At 40.5% G+C, this 22,031-nt stretch overlaps 1 protein-coding gene across 2 annotated transcripts in view; it reads right to left on the bottom strand.

The window, feature by feature from the left end:
* TBC1D8B (TBC1 domain family member 8B) overlaps positions 1-21,185 on the bottom strand; it is a 35,549-nt gene extending 14,364 nt beyond the window's left edge. The window contains exons 1-8 of one of the 2 annotated variants that reach the window (XM_074147028.1): positions 20,959-21,185; positions 13,064-13,174; positions 9,207-9,325; positions 8,230-8,455; positions 7,057-7,297; positions 5,443-5,650; positions 3,690-3,857; positions 2,507-2,656 (exon numbers count right to left, since the gene is read on the bottom strand). In XM_074147028.1, the coding sequence (XP_074003129.1) occupies positions 2,507-2,656; positions 3,690-3,857; positions 5,443-5,650; positions 7,057-7,297; positions 8,230-8,455; positions 9,207-9,325; positions 13,064-13,174; positions 20,959-21,088 (1,353 nt within the window). In that variant the 5' untranslated portion in view covers positions 21,089-21,185. The remainder of the gene's footprint in view (positions 1-2,506; positions 2,657-3,689; positions 3,858-5,442; positions 5,651-7,056; positions 7,298-8,229; positions 8,456-9,206; positions 9,326-13,063; positions 13,175-20,958) is intronic. The other variant, XM_074147027.1, reaches the window with a different exon arrangement.
* Between the last annotated feature and the right edge of the window lie 846 nt (positions 21,186-22,031).

The raw sequence follows: 22,031 nt of genomic DNA on the forward strand, positions 1-22,031 counted from the left end.
TGTCCAGTTTTGGGCCCCTTACCACAAAAAAGACATTGAGGTGCTGAAGCGGGTCCAGAGAAGGGCAATGAAGCTGGTGAGGGGTCTGGAGCACAAGTCTTATGAGGAGCGGCTGAGGGAGCTGGGGTTGTTCAGCCTGGAGTAAAGGAGGCTGAGGGGAGACCTTATTGCTCTCTACAACTACCTGAAAGGAGGGTGTAGAGAGGCGGGGGTCGGTCTCTTCTCCCAAGTCACAGGCAACAGGACTAGAGGAAACAGCCTCAAGTTGTGCCAGAGGAGGTTCAGGTTGGATATGAGGAAGAATTTTTACACTGAAAGGGTTATCAAGCATTGGAATGGGCTGCCCAGGGAAGTGGTTGAGGCACCTTCCCTGGAGGTGTTCAGAAGATGGGTTGACATGGTGCTGAGGGACATGGTTTAGTGATGGTTTTTTTGGTTTTTTTTTTGTCAGAGTCAGGTTGATGGTTGGACTAGATGATCTTGAAGGTCCCTTCCAACCTAGATGATTCTATGATTCTATGATTAGAAAATTTAATATGTGATATAATTCGTATGGCAAAAAAAAGAGGTACATTAAAACTTCCTCTTCTAAGACTCTTTTTCAGTTATTTCCATGTAAATATATATATGTTTGCATGATACATACATACAAACAAATCTGCTTATTGTAACTTGGGCCAATTTTAGAATATCCCATTTTTTGTTGCTGCTTTGTGATAAACAGCGTAACATTTTCTTGGTAAAGGGTAAATCAATAGAAGAAGGAAAAAAGATGACATTGAATGAAAACAATAGAAAAGACAAGAAGGAAAATCAGGGTGAGGAGAAGGTTCAAGATTGCTTATGTGTGGTGGCAGATTTCTCTGTGCTAATTTGAGATCTCTAAAAATCAAACTATGAGAACAATTATTTGGCCGTGATGGCACAATGAAATCAAGCAAGTGATTATTTGCAAAGTCAACTCATTGTCACAGACACCTGCTTAATTACTCTGATAAATTAACATATTTTTATTTCAATGTGTCTATGAACTGTTCTTTGCTAACAGCAAAAAAAATGTACTAACTCTGTTATGGATGAAATAATATTCCACAGAAAATGAACAAGCAAAACAGGTTGCTTCCTTTTTTTGATTCATCATGCTTTGTTGCATTATACTAGTTGACAGATTTGGAACAGAACAGCTACAAATGGTGAAAAGCACACAGAGGGATGGCATGACATCAGTGACATTATTCTCCCACAGTTTCTCAATCTTTCCTCAGTTTATTTACGTGAGCTCCAAATAGCACTAGGAGAGAATAAATAATCACAAAAATTTGCAGGAGAATGAAGTTTAGTTGCATTAAGGAGGGGAATCGAATAGCTGAAAACACTTATGCCCGTATAGGTTTTACATTTAATCAAATATTTATCGACCAGATAGCATGTTTTTACAAACAAGCAATTTCTGTCAACAGAGAAGATAACACTGTATGCAGGTAGGACAACAATGTGAGTAAAACCTGCTTCACAGAAGAAAAACTGGCAAAAACTCCCCATTCAAACAAAATTGAAGTTACAGGCATTTTATCTGCAGAGTAGGAGGCAGAGATTGTAGAAAGAGCAAAATAGATCCTTTTAAAATTACAAGATTACTTATAAACTATTGACTATGCCCCAAAACGCAATTCAGTTTCTCTGGAGCAAAGCAACTGATGATCAGATGCTCCAACTCATGCAAGGCTCCAGGGCTGAGACAGGGTGAACGTTGCCACTGCATCTCTGCGCATGCAGCAGTAAGATTTAACATTAGTAAAGCAACTAAAGGTGCCAAAAGGAAAAACAGATTTAGTCCACTTCTGTTTAACGTACTACAAAAAGCAGAACTTAAAAATCTGGACTCCCTTTTCTCCTGCCCAAAGGGTGTATATAGTTTGATACTTCTAATATCAAAAATTCCGTAACTTAATTTACCCAATTCTGCTGAAAGACTTAATTTTAAAAAAAACCTTTCTGTCTTCTTGCACACACCATGGAGAAACAAAAATAGGATGTCCTACTGCAAAAAACATTAAAAAAAAACCAAAGAAAAAAACAATCTCCAGAGGATATCTGTTCTAGATGGAAGTGCAAAAGAATGAAGCAAGGAAGAAATGAAGTCAATTTCTTGATAACATTTTCCTTGCCCCCAAAGAGTTTGTAGCGACTTTGTATCTTGACAATTCAGATAGATATGAAACATGTTCACTACCACAAAACAAACAGCCAACTCTTCCCTGAGGGGTGGAAGAGCAGGAGGAATTAGCTCCATGAAGATAAGGCATATCATTATTGAACAAGATGAGCAGAAAATTGAATGGAGCCATGAAGAAGCACCCTGTGGACTCCAAATACAGAAAATGCAGATGAAAGAAGATTGGCAAAGCCCCAGAGGAAATCAGCACCCTTGCTGGAATATATTTTGAAGACACTTCAGTCCTTTCCAATTAAGACTCCAAAAACTGTTGGCCATTTTATCCCTTACCATTTTAGAGTCTAGATTCTCAGCGTCCTGAGGATGGTAGACAGTCATTAGGGCTTCTGTACTGACAGTTTTGCTGTTATCTCTCTGACCCATCTTTGACGGTCCCGCATCAAAATCCTTTGGACCATCAGAGGCAGAACCAGCTGCAACCTTGAAAAAAATTTAACAGTGGTGTTTACAAATGCCAAACAATCCTTCAAGAAGCAGCACTGATAGCAGAAACCATTTTGCTTCTAGACCATCATTGCTCATTACATTAAGTTACAGGTACCAGATACAGACTTCAAAATAAATGAAAAACAGCAATCCCTGCTCTGCACAGCTGGGCTTTCAGAAAGCTGCACTTAAAAAAAATAAATCCATCTCTTCAGCCAAAAACTTAATTTTGAAAGGACAAATATTAATAATAAGAACTGTAATAGATAGGGAGGCCTGACCATCCAGCACCACTGCAGTCAGAAGACACATTAATTTAAATGGAGCTATATACTGAACTATACAGAAATGCTGAGAACATTTAAAAAACAACATTAGAACCTGGATTGCTTTTCAAATCCTGATGGAAAACAAAGTAAAAGAACCCAAACCAGAACGCATTCACAGTAGTGCCATTGTTTAATGTATTCTTCTTCATAGGGGCACAGAGTTATTTATTTTTCCACACCTTAAAACCAGAGGTACATGACTTAGCACGGTATGTCAAAATAATCCACAGGAAAATCAGGGAAGAGATACAGCATCTATAATAAGTAATGCTTGGTAAGGATATTTTGTCATTGTCATTTCTTATTTCTCATGCATGAAACTACACATGCAGATTTCTTCACAGCTAGAATCTTACAATCATTCCATCAACTTCCAGAGTCAAATAGTCAGCTAGCAAAAACAGACACAGCTACACCTAATATTACATCAGACTGGCAGACTTTCGTTTTAATGTGAAAGGTCTGAAGGCAAGAGATGGGAACATGATTTTTTAAAGAGAAAAAAAAAGATTTAGACAACTTGAAATCTAGAGGTCCAGCAGACATTGTTACTTATCTTGTGTCTAGACTCAGGCTTAAATATAACTGTATTGCATTACACAGCAAAACACTGACAATGACACATAAACTCTTAGTAAGACTACACACCTTATTCTTAGGAACACGTACTAAGAAATTAGAATTAGCAGAGCAGTTACCTCTGTGTTTATGACATGTTGTGGACTTGAAGTTGCACTGCATTTCATTCTGAGCTTTGCCACAAGCTGTTCGAAATCTCTGACCTCCGTGAAACGAAAAGCTGTTTTTCCTTTGGTACTAATGCTGACTCCTCTGTTGGCTGGATCTGCTTTATCCACCCCTGTGACCTACAGAAGCAAGGATAAATAAATTAGGCAAGAAATTTTACCAGCTTACTTCTAAAAGAGAAAAATCTGTCTACATGAAACAGTTAGTATGAAGCACCACAGAAGCAGAATTAGTAACTCAAGTAAAAAACTCACTACTTTAAAGCTCAGTAGTCTGCAGCTATTTTAGCACAGGGTAATAAGTATTATGTGATAGATTTTTGACAGAGTACCAAAAATCTTTGAAAACATTTTCCCAGCTGTGAGTGCTGAGCTTATTTGAAAATCTTGCCTCCTTCTACCTGCTCAAGCTGTTACTTTTTTTCTTACCATCCAAAAGCAGACAAAACATAGCTTTTGCAAGTAATCAAATGAAACAAGTTTCACAAGAACGAATTTCCACTGAGAATACCCTTTCAAAGATAGCTGTCATAACACATGACAGCTGGAGCTGATTTTAATTGCCATGACGGAACAGTTACAGATTAGAGCAGTTAATACACTTTAATAATGCAAGTACAAGTAAGACAATAATGAATAGCTAGACTGACTGCTTTTGCAGATGTTTTTACGCTGTTATAGGTAAAGAATGAAAGACCCCTGAAATAAAGTAACTGCAGTACTGTAGAACAAATAGTGGGAGCCTGACAATCTACAAGCATAAATTTAGAGTTAGCTCCTTTAACACAGCCTCTTCTTGTTTTTCATGTTATGGAAGTCTCTATTGTTTGGGAGGACTATTTATAGACGATCAAATAAATTGCTTTATCTGGGCAGGGAACACCAAGGGTATTGCTGAAATTAGCTCAGCTTGCCCCCCTATGTCAGGCAGCATGTACACAGAGAACGTAGAGCAATTAACAGAACCTGGTTCATTTTCAGGCTACTGTAAAATATGTCTGGTGCTGATGAAGAGCTTTTAACACTGGAAGACTGAAATGTGGCAATGTCCCAGATCACATAAAGTCAAGAGACGGATGGAGAAGCTGGTTTTTTTTCCCCAGAGGTTACTCCACAGTCTAGCTGTAGTGCTCTGTAGAAATATGAATGCTGTGTCCTTCACAATACGGTCTTTATTGAGTGTGTTGAGACTATCAGCTGTAATGGCACTGAGACTCGTTCACTGACTGTCGATGGATTTTCCTATAGACTTTTGAACAGACAGCACTGTTGAGCTGCTGCAAAAAACACTGCACTACTGAGCTAACGAAGAAACACAGCAGAGCAATTCCCAGTCTTCAAGACCCTCTACCCTCTCCAATTATTTATATCTTGAGAATCTCTCATTAACTCAACATCAACAATTAAGTAAAAGCTTTTTCATTAAAAAAAAAAAAAACGGTATTAAAAATTTTGGATTCTGTACCCAGCAACAGAAATCAGAGTAAATACAAAAGGGAAAGAGCATACAGGGAACAAAGCTGAAACTTGAAAGCAGTTCTATAAATCTACAAACAGATTTCCTACATGCAGTATCCAAGGTAGAGGGAAATGTATGACATCATGTAAAGTAAGCAGATTCTAATGAAAATCTGCTATACTGGCATTAAACTACTCAAGTGCAAAACTTCTGGTATAACTGTCTCTGACTGGAAGTTTGCATTACCTCTCTTAATGGAATGATTACACTGCACAGGCTGCCATCCTGGCTAGCAAAACAGATGTAGTTTTCTGAAATGCACATTTTCCCATGGGTGTTGTAATGACTGAAAGGAACCCATAAGAAGCACTCATGAACTTCTTTCAAGGTCTCTTCTTTTGGTAGCCTGAAGAATGCACTAAACTGCTCACTGTGGGCACGGCTCTCTAGGCCTCTAGATTAAAAACAAAACAAAAAACAGGGGAGAAGAGAGAAAAGAAAAATTAAATAAGTTTAAAATGTCTTACAAATACAGAAGTTAAAAAAACCTTGGGAAAAGACAGTAAAGCATCATGGTGTCCCACAGTCCGTGGGGTCGATCTGGAGGGTTCAATGTTTTGCTTGAAGAGGCAACAAAGGGCAGGACCACAGACATCTATACATCCACTTAACAAAATACTTAAAACACTTCACTAAACAGGAACAGATTCAAGCATGTTCTTACACAGTAAAGCACTTTGCTGAATCAGGGCCTACAGGTAGCGCAGAAAAACATACTAATAGCCTAATCTGCTCTGTTTCCCAAGCCATCAGAGTAGTCCATTTAAACCTAAAACAAGTTTTGGCTTGACAGAGGTTAATTAGCTAGAAATGTAGCACATGTTGTAAACATCTGCCATGGGCTAATTCTTCACAGGTAACTGCAGCCAGAAACAATGTTTTGGTGGTAGAACAAGATCCCTCTCCAGCATTGCTACAAAACCGAGATATCAATTACCCAGGAAATACAACCCAAACAGGTTTTATTATCAGTGTACTATAAAACTAAATAGCTTTTTTTTTCTTAAACCATAGCGGCATGGAGCTTTAAGTAGGCAACATTTTCCAACAAAGATTTAGTCCCTTTATGTGAATTTAAATTACCTAACAACAGACTTGCTTTTCCTGGTTACTTTTCACAGTAAATAGCTGCGCTCCGCAGATCAAAACCCGAGCGTTTGAGTGAGAATTTGGACAGCTCTGAGGAAAAGGCAATTATCTGCTTCAACAGAAACCAGAACTGAAGAGAAACCATAAAATTACTACAAGGAATAATCACATACCTTCCTTGAGAACGAAGGACATTAACTATCAGGTTACTTACATACATATCTTTCCCACTGCCTAAAATACTGTCGTAAATAAGGAAAGCCATGCACCCATCTGCAACTCATTGATTTTATCACCCATTTCCAGTGGCAGAAAAGCCATGCAGTTATTATTTATACATGTTTACCAAATGATTTATTCTCCACATTCTCCTTCTTCACCAGGTCTCTTTGGAGACACTGCAGCTCCATTTTTAATTTTCTAATCCCAAATGCTGCTAGGACACCTTTTGAAAATTGAAACTACTATAAAGCCTATAGTTGAAGACCAGCTCTGAAGGTTTAATCACTTCCTGCCTTCATATAGACTTTTGATACTGCAAACAAGAAGTTATAATGCCCCACATTACTTTGATCCCAAATTTTAATGAGACACTTAAGAGAACACCAGCTTTGTTGATGTTTACATATCTCCTTGAGACAAGCATTCTCTTCACCTTTGCCTAAAACAGTACAGGGCCCAGAGCAGGTAAGACTCAAAGGAACGTATTACCTCTTGGTGATCTGCAGGGGGTCATGAAGGACTGGGTCATTTTCAAATGTCTCCTTGTCAAAAAGTCTCCTAACAGCATAGTTTGCCAGCTGCTCCATGAGAAGGAATGTTTCACTAATGTGCAAAAACATGGAAAAATAGTGATCCTCCCCATGAGAGCACACGTGAATGCTCTCTGTCAGAATCACATTGGAAGTCTTCTCAAGTTTTGATATTTCATCCCAGGAGATAATAAGTTTTACTGAAAATACAAATACAGGCAGATGTGAGTAACTTCTCATTAGCTGCTACCCTCATATTAAAACAAGAAAAGTAGTAGTCAGCAGCCCTAATAAAATATAATTAAGCGATGTGGTTAAATAACCCACTTGGAAAGGGCTATAAATTCATAAGCTCAAAAAACACTCTCTTCAAAATTCCTGTAAAATAATTTCACTAGAAAGAATTTTATAGAAAGAAAAGCATTAAAGAGACATCCTGTATGAAAATACAAACTTACATCACCTTTTCTTTGCTCTGATGTGAAACTGCAAATTGCAAACAAACATCATCATATAAGCTACCCCATTTTACAGTTTACCAATAGGGCTTCTTAAAGTAAATCGATCATGTATTGGCAAGAGGAACCGTGCCCAGTAGCTATGACATTTCCCACTACAAATGAGCAGTATCTTAGAAAGGATCCTACTTTCTTTATGCTTTCTAGTTTTCACATAAATACAGTTATAGCTCACATTGTTAGAGGCATTTGATTGGGCATTTCAAATTAACGTTACACAGGAAAAAAAGATATGTGCAATTATCACCAGTGCGTAGTGCACTCGTGAAATATCAAGTCTGTGTGTGAAGGAATAACGGTAATCCTCACAGACCAAATCAATGTGCAGCATGAACTAAAGATGATGAACATCTTTTAGTTACAGCCAACTGCAACATGTCTGCCTTCTCTCTGAAGCTTATATAGAGGAAGAAAACTAATGGACATTGTGTATTAAGTTACACAAATGTATTCATTTCCATAAAGTATTTTATGTTTGCAGTTTTTTCTATTCTGTGTTGACATCTGCTCACATTGCAAAATAGCTCCCTTAGGACATAGGAAGAATTCTTCCAAATCTGAAAGATAAACGGTAAAATGTGATGGGACCAAGCTTAGTATCGAGGCTTACTTACTTTCTGCTCCTAGCAAAAATGAGTAAAAGCTAAGGAAGTTGGTACTAAGATAAAGCCAGCCTTGACAGGGCACTCTGCCCTTCCAGTAACTGCACGAGTAATAGGTAACCAACTTCTCCTGCTCCGGTAAACCAAAACACTTTTCAAACTTCATAAGACCTTCACGGAACTTCTCAGGATCTTCTTCTTTTACAAAAGAACCTTTTCCCTCTTCAGCAATTAAACCCTAAAACAAAAGAACCAGTTACCTTATATATGCATCCATGTGGGTGGGTGTCATATATGCACCCATATGCATACAGCATGGCATTCTCCTAACAAGATAGTAAGTTTTAGAACAGGAAGAATAGTCTGAGGATCAAAACACAGGTCACAAATCAAATGTGCTATTTCAGACTCATCCACCAAGCTTCCCACACAACTTAGGCAAGCCCAGGTCCCCTCTTCTGAAATAGATGTATTTTCCCCACTTAATCACAAGAATTCCTGGGCTAAATATATAGCATATACAAAGTGCACCTTCACAAAAATATATCATACGTTTCCCAGGCATTATTAAAATTATTGGGAAATAATTTATCAACCGTTTTAGCCCACTATCTAAAGGAATTTGGTGTGTCATTTACCAAGAAGAGTTTATGTCAACCAACCGTACTTAACCATGGGACAGATAAACAAGAACCATGGAGTGTACTGAAGTTAACAGGAACATACTACTCAATAAGAATTACGTAGCATTACGATGCTGTCCTTTGATATTCTAAAGAGGACATACTATTTCATAGAATCATAGAATGTTTAGAGTTGGAAGGGACCCTAAAGATCATCGAGTTCCAACCCCCCTGCCATGGGCAGGGACACCTCCACTAGAGCAGGTTGCTCAAAGCCCCATCCAGCCTGGCCTTGAACACTTGTGTACATTTAGAGGGAAAAAAAAACTTAGCCTTTCCCAATTATGTTATGTGCCTGTTACTTACTCTTATCTTTCCCTGGACAAAGCTCGTAATATCTTCATTTGAATCAAATACTGATAAAGTCTTCATAACATTGTGTTCTAACCAGTTCCAGTGCTCTGTTATTTCTTCTCTGCTGGATCCTGATTGAAAGAGAAAGTTAGCATTACTTGAAACTAGAATAGGCTTTAAACTTTTCACTAAAAAAATAATCAAGAGAATACTTAGCAAATTCCCAATTCACAAAGTTAAATAATCAAGTCCAAATCACAAGTCTCAATTTTATTGTCCAACTCTTCTGTACACTAAAAATATATTTGGTGTACATTAAAAATGTACACTGCTGTGTTTTTATCTTTCAAGCCCTTTATATTTCTAGTCTTTACATCCAGAAGCACCTCAGCTTTGTCAACGTTGTGTGGCTCAGTGCTGTAGCCTGTACCGCCCCAACATGGACACGGCAGAGCATCGTTAGAGCACTCCCAGTCTAATAGTCTAGAAGGTGAGAAATGTGAGATCAAATTCATGAGAGTAAGAGGAAGATGAAATCTGATCCTTAGACATCCTCAGCTGTGATCACTGGGACACACAATTCTCCAGAGTAGAACTCCAAGACTTGGACCTGCTGTGCAAATCCCTTCTAACAAATGTAAGGATATAAGTCACACATCACTGTAACCAGGAAGGTAGCAAAGATTTACCTTTAGATACATGAAACAACTATTTGTGCTACTGACAACAAACAATCAATTGCTACTTCCTTGTACTCATTATAGGCCATGGTTTTATCTCATTCTATCTATCAGTTATATTTCTAACCACGCTAAAGCTTAGGCGACCATTATTCAGGAAACAATGTCATCCTGCCTGCAATAAAGTTCTGCTTATGATATAATTCCAAACAACACATTGTTTTCATGCAGTTGCAGGCTTCTGCAAGAGGAGAGAAGCACATCTGCACCCCATATGGAAACCATACACCAGAGCTAACTCCTGATGCAGAAAAAAAGGCTCAGTGATTTATACAAGCTGAAAGATCCTTGAAACAATGTTTGGCAGCACTAGAATTAGTATTTTTTTCTTCTGGACCCTCTGGGACTCAAACACATGGGAATAAGGACTGTTCTCTCTCCTCTCATTACATATGTGCAAGAGGAGCAGTAACTTAAAACAACTTATCAATAACTGTAAGGAATGTATTAACCATAGAGCAAAGACAAAATTAAACATACTGCATTTTCAAACACCTTAGAGAGAAGCCAACCTTGTTACTTTATTTACTTTACACTGCTTTTCAATCTAGGTTTCAGAGAGCTATCCCCTACTAGATGGTGAATGTCACTGCAACTTTATAGCAGAGAAAAAACCCTCTCACCTGAACTTTCCAGAAATACATTTCGATTACTGGTTTACTTTAAATACAAAGTAACACTCTTACTCACTAGTTACTTCAATAATTAGAGAAATGCGGTAGGGCAACTTCAAAATGCTTATGTTAATTCATCTTATTCTTTCCACACACTCAAGTTACAAATTATGCAAGTGGTAATTGGTAATAAGCAGAGATGACACCAGTGAAACAACAGTAGAGGTCCAGCAAATTCAATACTGAGTCAGTTCTTTAAAGACAGGTGGCTCCTCATCAGATGGTGGGAGGCAGGGAGAGGGAAAAAGAGGGAAAGCATTTACATAGGTTTGAATAAAAGGATTCTAGAATATAAATTAATTGGCAGTTTCATCCTCCACAGGAATGCTCACAACTAAAATCAGCCAGTGTAATCACATACTATCAATAACCCTAAGCAAGAACACACCTTTAACAACTTCTTTTTTCTCAATTTACTTTGTAAAGACTAATTAAACAACTTTCAACGGGCTCCACAGAATTAGTTAAAGTTGCCTTGGGAATGAATAGAAATTGTTCTAAATATGGGTGGATCCGCAACAACACTTTAAAAAATTATATGAAGTGTAATTAACATAGCAATTAAATTGCAAACTAATTATTTTTCTCAGACTACACATGTAGACCAATTATTTGAGTCACAGTGTGAATCAGAGGCACAGATGTGACACAGTAAAGATGAAACTTTTTAATAAATATTTAAATGATTTAAGAGCACCGCTTCAGATCCTTAATATGTAATAGCAGGAACAAAATGTAGTCTATTCAATTTCTTCACTTCACAGAAGGAACAATCTGTTTTCTAACACAAAGTACAACTACATTATGTAGCCTTTTGTTGTAAAGTATACTTGTGCGACGCAGAATTGATATAAATTCAATCCTAAAGTGAAGATTACCCTTTGTATTTTCCCAAGGGCTGACCTGATGACATGAGAATTCCCCAGAGTAGATTTTGAACATACTTATCAAAGTACCTTTTGATAGCCCACCACCATCAGTTCTGAATTCTTCAGAAGTAGTCTTAAAATTTTATTCACTGCCAATTCACAAGCTGTTCAAATTCTACCAACGTTATAAAGCTGTCCTTTTAAAGTGACATGTAATGAATTACATTAAATCATTATTAAACAGTTTTCTCACTGACAATGCCTTTCAGAGAAGTCCTTGCACAATGTGAACAGGAGCAGATCAGCATTACAGCAAGAAATGTGTAAACTATTCACTAAACACCTAAAAGAACAAATCTGTATTTTTAAAGTAGCTAACTGTATAGAAAAGACAGCAAGAGGCCCAGTTTTTCATTTAAGTTGAAGCAATGAGGATTGATAATAAAGCAATAACAGCAAAGTTGAATGTAACAACAGCACAGCGCTTACTAGTGGAATTACTCATGCATGTAAGTGTTTTCAGAACGATAGATTTCCTGCAAAGCTCCTCTTTTGCCACAGGCAACTAAAAGGAAAGCCCAGAGCCCAGAGAATTCTAGATGGAGTCTTGTTTCTTTAAAGAACACTACTACTGAAAAAAAATTAAAGCATTGAAAAATAAACTAAAATATATGGTTCTTTTTTACTGTAATTATTGATGTTTTCAATAAGCCTAAGAAATAGATTAATTCCACAACAATGACTTTTTAGCATTAGATCAAATGACAATATTAACTTACTTCAATATAACGACAAGACCATGCCTCAGAAAAAAAAACAATGATGCATGTACAGAATAAAAGAGTTCTCTTTTGGAATGGAGGTCTCTTTGGACACACAGAGGTTAAGCAGCCTATATAATGGAATTAAGACTGTTTTCAGGAGAAGCTGTAAAACTTAAAATAAATTTAAAAACCCACAACAAAATAAACCCATGTGCGATATCAGAAAGCATGCTCCAGGAAAAATCACATACTCGACTCAAGGTCAATTTTCATTTCCATTTCCTACTGATTAATAACACAACATGAAAAAGAGGAAGAACTTCTTAAACTACGAGAGCGACAGATATGAAGAAGAATTCAGCTCTGACCATGACTGGAAACCTGGCTCATTTTAACAAGCAATGATAAAGTAGAAATAAACATTTGGATAAGCAGCTCCTGTTATTCCTACCTACGGCACACTTAGTACTCCCAAGGGTCAACTTATCCCTGTCATCCTGAACTGTCCCAAAACACACTTGCAGCTGACAGAAGAAAAGATGGTTCCTCTGTTGGAGCACCAAGGCAGTTCTTCAGTACTTCACAGACTGCTGCAGAGAGCAGGCAATCGGAGGCTGTAATATGAAGAGTCCGTAGATACATCCAGAAAAATTGGAACCACACACTACTGTCAACCACAGGTTTTCAAATAACTCTGAACCACTTACTCATTCACAGGAATGAATAACGATGTGAGAGAACTAACCCAAAAATGGATCCCGTACTTTGCACCCTCATTTTTCACTTTATAAACTCAGTTAGCTTCTAAATCATAGTACGTACCACATGCAATGGACCAGTAGACTTGAGAGTCTGGTGTCTGATGCAGGATGCGAAATGGGGCGACTTTCGATGTAGAATCCAACACCGCATCTAGTGTTCCCACCAGAAGACCTGTTGTGTTCAAGAAAATGTATACAGCTATACATTTACAAACTAAGGCTTTTGAAATGTGCACTCACTTCTGATTCCTTTCTTAGTGAATAGGAATGCTACCCAAGTAAGGACTAATGAACCCCGAGAAACTGAAAGCAAAAAGTGCTCCCAGAGGACCCTCTTTGGAAGGTGATGATACTTCGATCCAGTAAAAGTCATTATAAACACAAACTGAGGGTGAAGAACTTTTTCAGGATGACCCCCTTGGAAGCAATAGCCATGTAGTACAGTAAACCAGAGGACAACCTGAAAAGCAGCACAGCAGTTCCCAGCCTTCAACGAGCACAAGCAGTAATTGAACTACTTCTTAATTAGCCATGTACTGTTCTGTTTTCCAGTCGCAGGAAACAGCTCTTATATCTGATTTTTATGAAAAACCCACCGTTTTTACATGCACTTTCTGTACATCCAGAAGTTTTGCTGCTCATGGCTAGAAAATGCCTGCCATTCTTCATAAACAGTCTGTCAGCCAACTCCTGCATAAAGTCTGGAACACTAATGTTTCATCCTATTACATAAAGTGTGTTATTCTCATATAGATTATACACCCAAGATACAATGGCCATCTCACCTCCCTGCCACTAAATACTGAAATAGTTCCTATTAAACAGAGTTCAGATGAAAACATACTAATTTCATTAATGACACATACTTCATCTCTCCATAACTTGGAGCAAAAAGTTTCCTGAGAAAATGAGTATGCATTTTATCTTGGTGGCCAAAATCATTCTTTCTCCACACTAATAAAAATATTAGCCCAGGAATCTTAAAAGTTCCTTTCAAATCTAAGAATCGGGCAAACCTAAAAGAGGAAGAAAACTGCATACAGAAAATAGATAAGCTCTTGCATCCTGATGCACAATTAATCGTTTTTCTTGTTGTTACAACAGAAACAAAAATACAAGCAACAATAACTTATGCTTTCTTCCTGGATTTCCTAGGCTTGCCATTCTTCTAGCACAGCCACATAAATGCAAAACAATCGCACACAGCTTGTATGCTCCTACAGAAGAACTGCAAAATAAGAGACAAGATTACCCAAAAAAATATGAGAGATGCAATTACCTAAAGAGATGCTGTAAAGTCGGTTCCGTGAACCGGCTGAGATGATGGATACAGGATATTCCCAAAAAAATGCTATTAGCATCGAGAGCTCATATGCAAAGTTAACATATCCCTCATAGCACCTCTAAGTACCCTTCCACGTTGGATGGAAAATGATCTTTTCATTCAGGCTTTTAATATTCCATAGAAGCATTAGATTTAGATAATTTCAAACGCGTCCCTCAAAGGTATTTCAGAATTTTTAGGTTGGTTTCTGATACTTTTCTTTCCACTTTCTTTCCATTAACCCTCTCTCAAATTCTGAAAAATATCAATTGTGAGAATTACAAGAAAGCAAAGTAAGACAAAATTGTGTAAGTCTACGCAATCATCCTCAGAACACGGTTTTCCTAAGGATACACTGTGTGACTCCCTTACTGTGGCTATTCAAGTTTCAGAATGCTTTTGCTTCTCTTAAAAAAAATGGAAGTGAAAAATCATGAAAAACACACAAAAAAACCCCAAAGACCAGTACATTACATCAATGAAAAATACTATCTTGTCTTGTTTGCAATTCACAGATTGTAAGTTACTGTTGGAAAGTAGATTTTTTTTGTAGTTTCTAACTGAAGTCAGCCATTGAATAGATAACCTTTATGTCTGTTTAAAGAGCTTTGGGTACTGAATGAGTCTGAGAGACTCAGACTCAATGAGATCACTGAGCTGATCTCAAAGTTGGCTTTGCTTCAGCAAATGTTTTATTATTTCATTCACAATTGTCCTAATAGCGTTTTCTGTTACGATATACAGTACAAGGACATTAGTCACCATTTATAAGCTTAATGCAACTGCTCAGCTTGAGAGAATGATTACAACAGCGCACTACAGAGCAGCGCTCCTCAAAATGCCGTAACGGCTTCCCTCTACTTGGAAGGTCATTAGATTTTAGACACAATAAACTGTATCGGGTTAGTATCAGTTCAACAGTCCCACTAGTCAATACTGCTTTGTCCACGAATGTGATATAGACTACAGGTTTGCACTTAAGCTGATAAATGCTCAGTACATGATGAACTAATTCCATGGCTATGAACACTAGCATAATTGTGAGGAATCAGCAGAGTCTCACCTTCTTACCCTAGTTCTGAAAGCGCCCTAAGAGCTGAAAGTTTTTTGAATACTGTATTATCAGTCAGGGTTTCCATAACTACAAGTTGTTGGGTGATTCTCAGCAAGCACTCCTTTAATTGCTATTTCCCAATGGGAAATGAAGGACCAGGTTCACCCCAGCTAGTAAGGTCACTGCTGAGCAGTTTGCTGGCACTCTGCTAATGCCATTCAGAAAAAAAATAAAGAATGATTCACTTCCAGGGTAGCAGAGATTTAAAATTCACCTGTACAATGACAAGGATATCAACTGTAAAATAATGGAGTAGGTAACAAAAAAATCAGTAACTGCTCAGCCCAGGCACTAACATTATCTCCACAAGGGAGGCAAGGGGGAAATGCAGCTCAGGCGATACTTGCCAACCCCTCACTAACGAAATGCAGTACACGTTGCTCTCAAACAACCAATTTTAGGGACAACCTACAGAAGGGCATCTACTCTCATCTCTGCTCAAAGCCAGACCCGACAGTTTCTACTGGGGACTCCACCTAAATCGTCCTTTTGCCTCATGCGGGGCATGACTTCAGCTGTAGATATGGAAGGAGATGCACATTTACATGGAGAAAGTGCTTTGCTTTTAGCAAACATTTTCGGTTTCATAGCTATGTGAGTAAAAGTCGTGGGAAATGCCCTACATACTTAAATAAATAGGGTAAAATGCCCTAAAAATAAAATAAAGGGCCAGGAATACAGAATAGCTTTGAAATAAGGATGTGTTCTTCCCAAGAGTTTCTAAAACAATTGGTCAACTAAATATCAACATAAGCTGCAGAGACATGCACCAAAACATATCAGCAATGAATTATGCTCTCATTTGTACTGATGTAGGCAATAGAGCCATGACAATAATTGCCCAGCATTTTGCCATTTGGGGGCAACACCACTTTGTTCTTCTATATTTATTTCACCAAGTACATCAAGAGACTACTCATATTCGGGGGTTGGGGGGTGTTGTGGTCCTTTACAACCCACAGTCTCAAAGATTATTTTTTTTTTTCCTGGAATAGCTGTCAGTTACACCTTTTTTACTGCTGACAATCTTCTTTATTTTAAATACGTATATCATACCCAGCAATCTGACTACTTCCTATCCTTTGTGGGACTACTGTAATGCAAACAGAATAATATAAGTTCCATTTTACCAATGAAGAATTGGAAGCAAAGAAAATGTGCTGCTGGCTTTTTTTAAAAGAGCACTGTTGTTCTGAAGCACAAGCCTGTTCTCTCCTCTAATGCGTAACAGTACCTTTGAGGTCAATAATTAATTATATTAAAACTGGATCAGACAGCCTCCCGATTTGCTACATGAGAAGTGTTAAGGGACATTAAATATTTATAAGACTGTAAGAATTCCTTACAAACAAAAATGTTCTATTAGCACAACACTGGTCGGGCCCATTACACTAAGGATTTTGAAAACTAGACACTTTGATGTACAACTGAGTTCTCACTCTTAGTTTATTTACATCATCATAAAAAGGAGCTGTTTGAAAATACTGTAAAAGCTTTCCCTGAGTGGCAACAACCACAGAAAGTGATATTCTGCAGCTACAGTTATTCGGCAATAACTTCTCACTTCTACAAACTGAAGAGTTCAAAGGCCAATCAGAGCAGAACCAAAGGGAAAAAAATACTGTAAAACAAGTAAGTTTGTGATAGATAGCTGTGGTGGGTTGACTCTGGCTGGACACCCGCTGCCCACCAAAGCCGCTCTATCACTCCCTTCCTCAGCTGGATGGGGGAGAAAAAATATGATGAAAGGCTTGTGGGTCGAGATAAGGATAGGGAGAGATCACCCACCAATTATCATCATGGGCAAAACAGACTCGACTTGGGGAAATTAGTTTAATTTGTTGCCAATCAAATCAGAGTAGGGTAATGAGAAATAAAAACTAAACCTTAAAACACCTTCCCCCCACCCCTCCCTTCTCGCCGGGTTCCACTTCACTCCCGATTCTCTACCTTCCTCCAAACTCCTGTGCCTGCGAGCCAGCCAGCAATAAAGCAGACAAGCTACATCCTTTGAAAGGCAGGAATACCAGCAGGAGCCTTCTATACATTCAGGATGGCAATAAGTGCTGCAGGAAATCCAGTACTTCAAGAGTCAGGGTTTTTTCCCTACCGTTCCAACCTCGGCACATAAAACAAGCAGGGAAGACTAGTTCCAACCATGTATTTCACTGATAAGTTTTTCTCCTCTCACAGTTGCATTTCACTTAATTTTCTCAAGCAGAAAGAGGTGAATTGATACAATTGAAGCAGAAAACAAATAATTAGTTTTCTGACATTTCAGTGGAAGATTGGTATTTTATGACACCAAATACTCGTTTGTATAACTACTCCAGGAATACCCACCTCCTAATTAAAGTCCTGTCTAAACTATAACCAAAGAGACTTCTTTGTGATGAAGATGCTTAGTCTCACTAGACCCTGGTTACAGCAGATGCATTCACAACACAGGTTTTGTGTCATCACAACCGTGCTTCAGCAGACAGGCCATTTTGCCTAGCTATATTCTTATCAATACACTCTAGAAAACCTGAGCAGCTCTCCCACAGCAACTCTGCAGAAGACAGACCAACCAGAGGACATGGTGACATGGTTGCACTGCCAGACATACAGCAACATACTTTGGAGAGCCTATTGCATGCTGAATTATCAGGAAGTAGAACCAGTCAAACAGGTTACAGTACCGGTAGCCTTAGGTAAGCTCTAAGAAAGGAAAGGGAATGAAATGTAAAGGTAAGCAGGTGCACACCCGCAGGAAGAGAGCCAAGACTGAGCCTCAAAACCAGCACAAGATATTTCTGTCCATTTTTATCCACACCAGCCAACTCAGAACTATGCTGTGTGATGGCACAAGTCAGAAGAGCTAACCGTAGCACCTACAAACTAGTCCTGCTGTAACAGTCCAGAAGGGTCATACAAACACATCCAATTGCAGCCTTTTCTCTAAACCTAGGACAGCACCAGAATTCCCAGTCTTCCTTCCAGGTAAGTGTCTCTGCTTTCATCTATCTTTTTCTCCTTGGTCTGCACCTTCTCCAGCTATCGGCTGCTTCCTCAAATCTCCCCTTCCTTAAAGTCTGTCTTACCAAGCGTACTCCTGTATTCTTGGGAATCCTTTGCTACTGCCTCCTCAGCTAGTCCCCATTACTGCTGTTCAAACCCTGCAGCACCGTTCAGCTTTATTCCCATTCCTGCCTTGAGGTGTTGCCCCTCTCTTCCCTCAAGACACAGTCTCCCACTGCTGCCTCCCTCTTTTACTCTTAACTCCTCAGCCCCTCAGTGCTGCCAGCCACCTCTAGCTTTGTCCCACCAGCTGAAAAATGCTGTTCAGAACAAGATTGTACTTGGCACATTTGCAATGATCTCAGAAGATAATAGCTGTTCGTTGTTTTTTTCTAAAGCGCTAATTTTCTTGAGTGACACACAGCAATATAAAATTAAAATCAGGCACAGCAAATTACTCTATCTTATACCTAGGAGGTTTGAATATTTTCAAACCTGCAAACCCAAATGTAACTGCATTTTTTCCCATTTTTTGTTAATCTTTCTTAATCACAATTTTAATTCAGTAACACCTCACTTTCTTTGTTTCTGTCCAGTGAAAAACATAACTTTCACAGATGAAATCTGTATGAATCTGACATTATGAGAAAAACTACAGAAATAAAATGTGCAATGCCAGATTAAAAAAAGCATACTGCAGGAATTATCCCATTCAAGTGTTTTTCCACGCTGTCAAATGTCATCAAGGACACAAGACTAGTGATAGAAGCCTCACTTTCAACAAAATCCAAAGGGCACTAGGAGGCCCCAGCTGCCTGTCCAACTGTCAGCCTACAAGGATGTTTTAAAATGAACACCTAATTCTAGGTCTTACTGTTTTCCTTTAGTCACAGTTCTTAAATGAATTTTATCACACAGAAAGACAACCCTCATACCAACTCAGCTTCCTTGGCTTCCAAAGATACCAGGACAGTAGATATAGGACAGAGAATGGCCCATTTAGCCTAATGACCACAAGACTTCCAAGGTTGCAAAATATCACCCCTGGTTCTAAGTCGAAGCTTAACATTCATCCATCTATCTACCTATCTATCTACCTATCTATAATATTATGACATACCTAGAAGAAAATCTGGGATTTTTTGATGCTTTCTTTTCACACTTTCCTTGTGCCCACCAAGTGGTTAAGAGGCCAATGAGGAATGCCCCACCTCCGCCTGGGAGGGCTATATCTACGTGTGAAATTCATGAGCCAAAAGTCTGGACTTTGTGTTTTTGTCTGGTAGAATGAATACATGTTTCAACAAGACAATTATGCCTCACATTTAATACAGCTTGCTTTATGATAACACAGTAAGAGAGAGCCTAGAAAACCCAGAGAGATGCAACTCATGCAGAACACCCAAGAACCATATCCCACCCAGGAACAACTTTACTCTGCTTCCCTGTAGCATTTCTCTTTGACAGGGTCAATGACAGACACCATCAATCTATGAAGGAGTCAGGTCTAGTCTGAATAGCCACCACCACAGCAGAGGACTCAGTGGCAGCTGGGGTCCCTGCAGTGTGTAATGATACAAAGGCAAGAATTAAAAATAGAAACTCAGCTCCATACCTGGAAGTTCTCATGAAATAAAGTTTATTATATGGTGGTCAATGCCTTGTCACTTTCCTGACCCACACCTCCTGACAAGCTCCATCAAAGCACATGCTTGTTTTTAAAATAAGTGATCAGAAATGCCTGAGCAGGAGCTCACTTCAGGCAGCCTCAGATGCATGCGGGAAAAGGGATTTGGAAATGAGCATCTTGCCAAAGCAAGGCAGATCCGTCATTTCTTCCGACGTCTCCTCTTCCAACGAGCTACAAATCTAACTCTGTCAGGGTGTCCATTGGAGCAAAGGGCTGTTACATTAGGACTAAGTGTTGGGCTACGCTGACCTCAGCTCCATGTACCACTCCCAGGGCGGCTGCTGGCCCCGGGCAGCCCGATGCCCCTGGCCCTGCCGGGATGCACATTCCCACTGGGCTCCCCCGCTACCACGGGCACAGCAGGGCCCATCCCACGGAGCGTGCCAGAAACTTCATCAGTCCCTGGAGGTGTTCAAGGGGCTCTGAGTAATCCGGTCTAGTGGGAGATGTCCCTGCCCATGGCAGGGGGGCTGGAACTAGATGATCTTCCCTTTCCAACCCAGACTATTTTACAATACCTTTTACCAGTGGGATTTCTTTGGATGTGCATCTCTCATGCAAGGAAAATAGGAGAACGGAGGAAAAAGAGAACCACATGAGAAACCCCATGAAGGTCAAGGGCTCCAAAACTCGGCCAGGCAATACCCCCCCCACCCTCCCCGCCTCTCTAGAGCCGGGGTGACCCAGGACCGGCAAACGGCCACCCTCCCCCTCCAGCCCTTCCTCCGACCCCTTCTCCCGCCGGTTCCCTAGGGACCGGGCCTGAGGCGACCCCGCCGCCGAGCCCCCGGGAGACCCTGCCCCAGTCCCCCAGGGGGTGGGCAGTACCTGCCAGCCCGCCTCCGCCCTCCTCGCCGTAGCCCCGCCGCCTCTGCAGCACGAAGTACTGGTTGGAGCGCTCCTGCACCCACAGCTTGAGGGCATTTTTCAGCAGCACCTCCTCGGGCTTCAGCCACATCGCGACGGCAGCCCCCTCACTCCCCGCCGCTGCCGCCGCCCATGCCCGCCGCGCCGCCCGGCCTCCCGCTCCCACGTACACAGCCCGGCTGCCAGCCGAGCCCGGGGAGCAGGAGGAGCGCCGCTGCCCCGAGGCATGCTGGGAGATGTAGTCCTCTCGGGCGGCCGCCCGCTCGGCTCAGCTGCCTCAGGACTACAGCTCCCGTCGGGCCCTGCGCGGCCGCCCGCGCCGGGTGGTTGGAGCCTGCCCGGCCGTCAGGAGGGAGGACGGCGAGAGGCCGCTCGCAGCCCGGCGGGGCTCACCTCCGCCTGGGGAAGCGACCCGAGAGTTGTGGCTCCTTCTATCCCACAGGCTCGAGGAGGGATTCGTCCTCCCGCTCCCTGCACACGGCACCTCCCCCGCCGCTGTCCCGGAGCTGACCGGCCCCAACTCTGCTCCTGTCAGGCAGGGCCGCAGTAGCATCCGGCCTCCCCCACAGGCCTCCAGCGTGTCCCTAAAATGCCTTTATAAAGCGGGGTGGGTTGGGTTATTTTGTTTTTTTTTTTTTTCCTCTCGGTCAGTCAGAGAAGGCCCGTTCTCAATTTTGGCCAAATGTCATTCCATGTCCGTATTCCAATCCACAGACAGGCAGCACCAGAGACTTGGCTTTTCTGTTTGTTTTCCTGTCAGCACTAAGCCTTACACTGCAGCAGGAGGCCAGGGCACAGAAAAAATGAAACCCACAGGAAAAACCTGCCCCACAAGGAAGGGAGCCATGGCCCCCACCTCCATCGGCTACAGCACCCCAGTCACAGGGCCTGTGTGTGTCCCCTCCCTGGTCACAGGCCACACTGGGAGCAGAGGAGTGGCCCCACCAGCTGCAGCAGCAGACATACTGTCAACATTGTCTTTTTATAATGTGAAATGTAAATAGGCAATCTCCCTCATTGCTTCTATCACCCAA

The sequence above is a fragment of the Numenius arquata genome, chromosome 5, assembly GCF_964106895.1.
Source record: "Numenius arquata chromosome 5, bNumArq3.hap1.1, whole genome shotgun sequence".
In the NCBI taxonomy this organism is placed as follows: Eukaryota; Metazoa; Chordata; class Aves; order Charadriiformes; family Scolopacidae; genus Numenius; species Numenius arquata.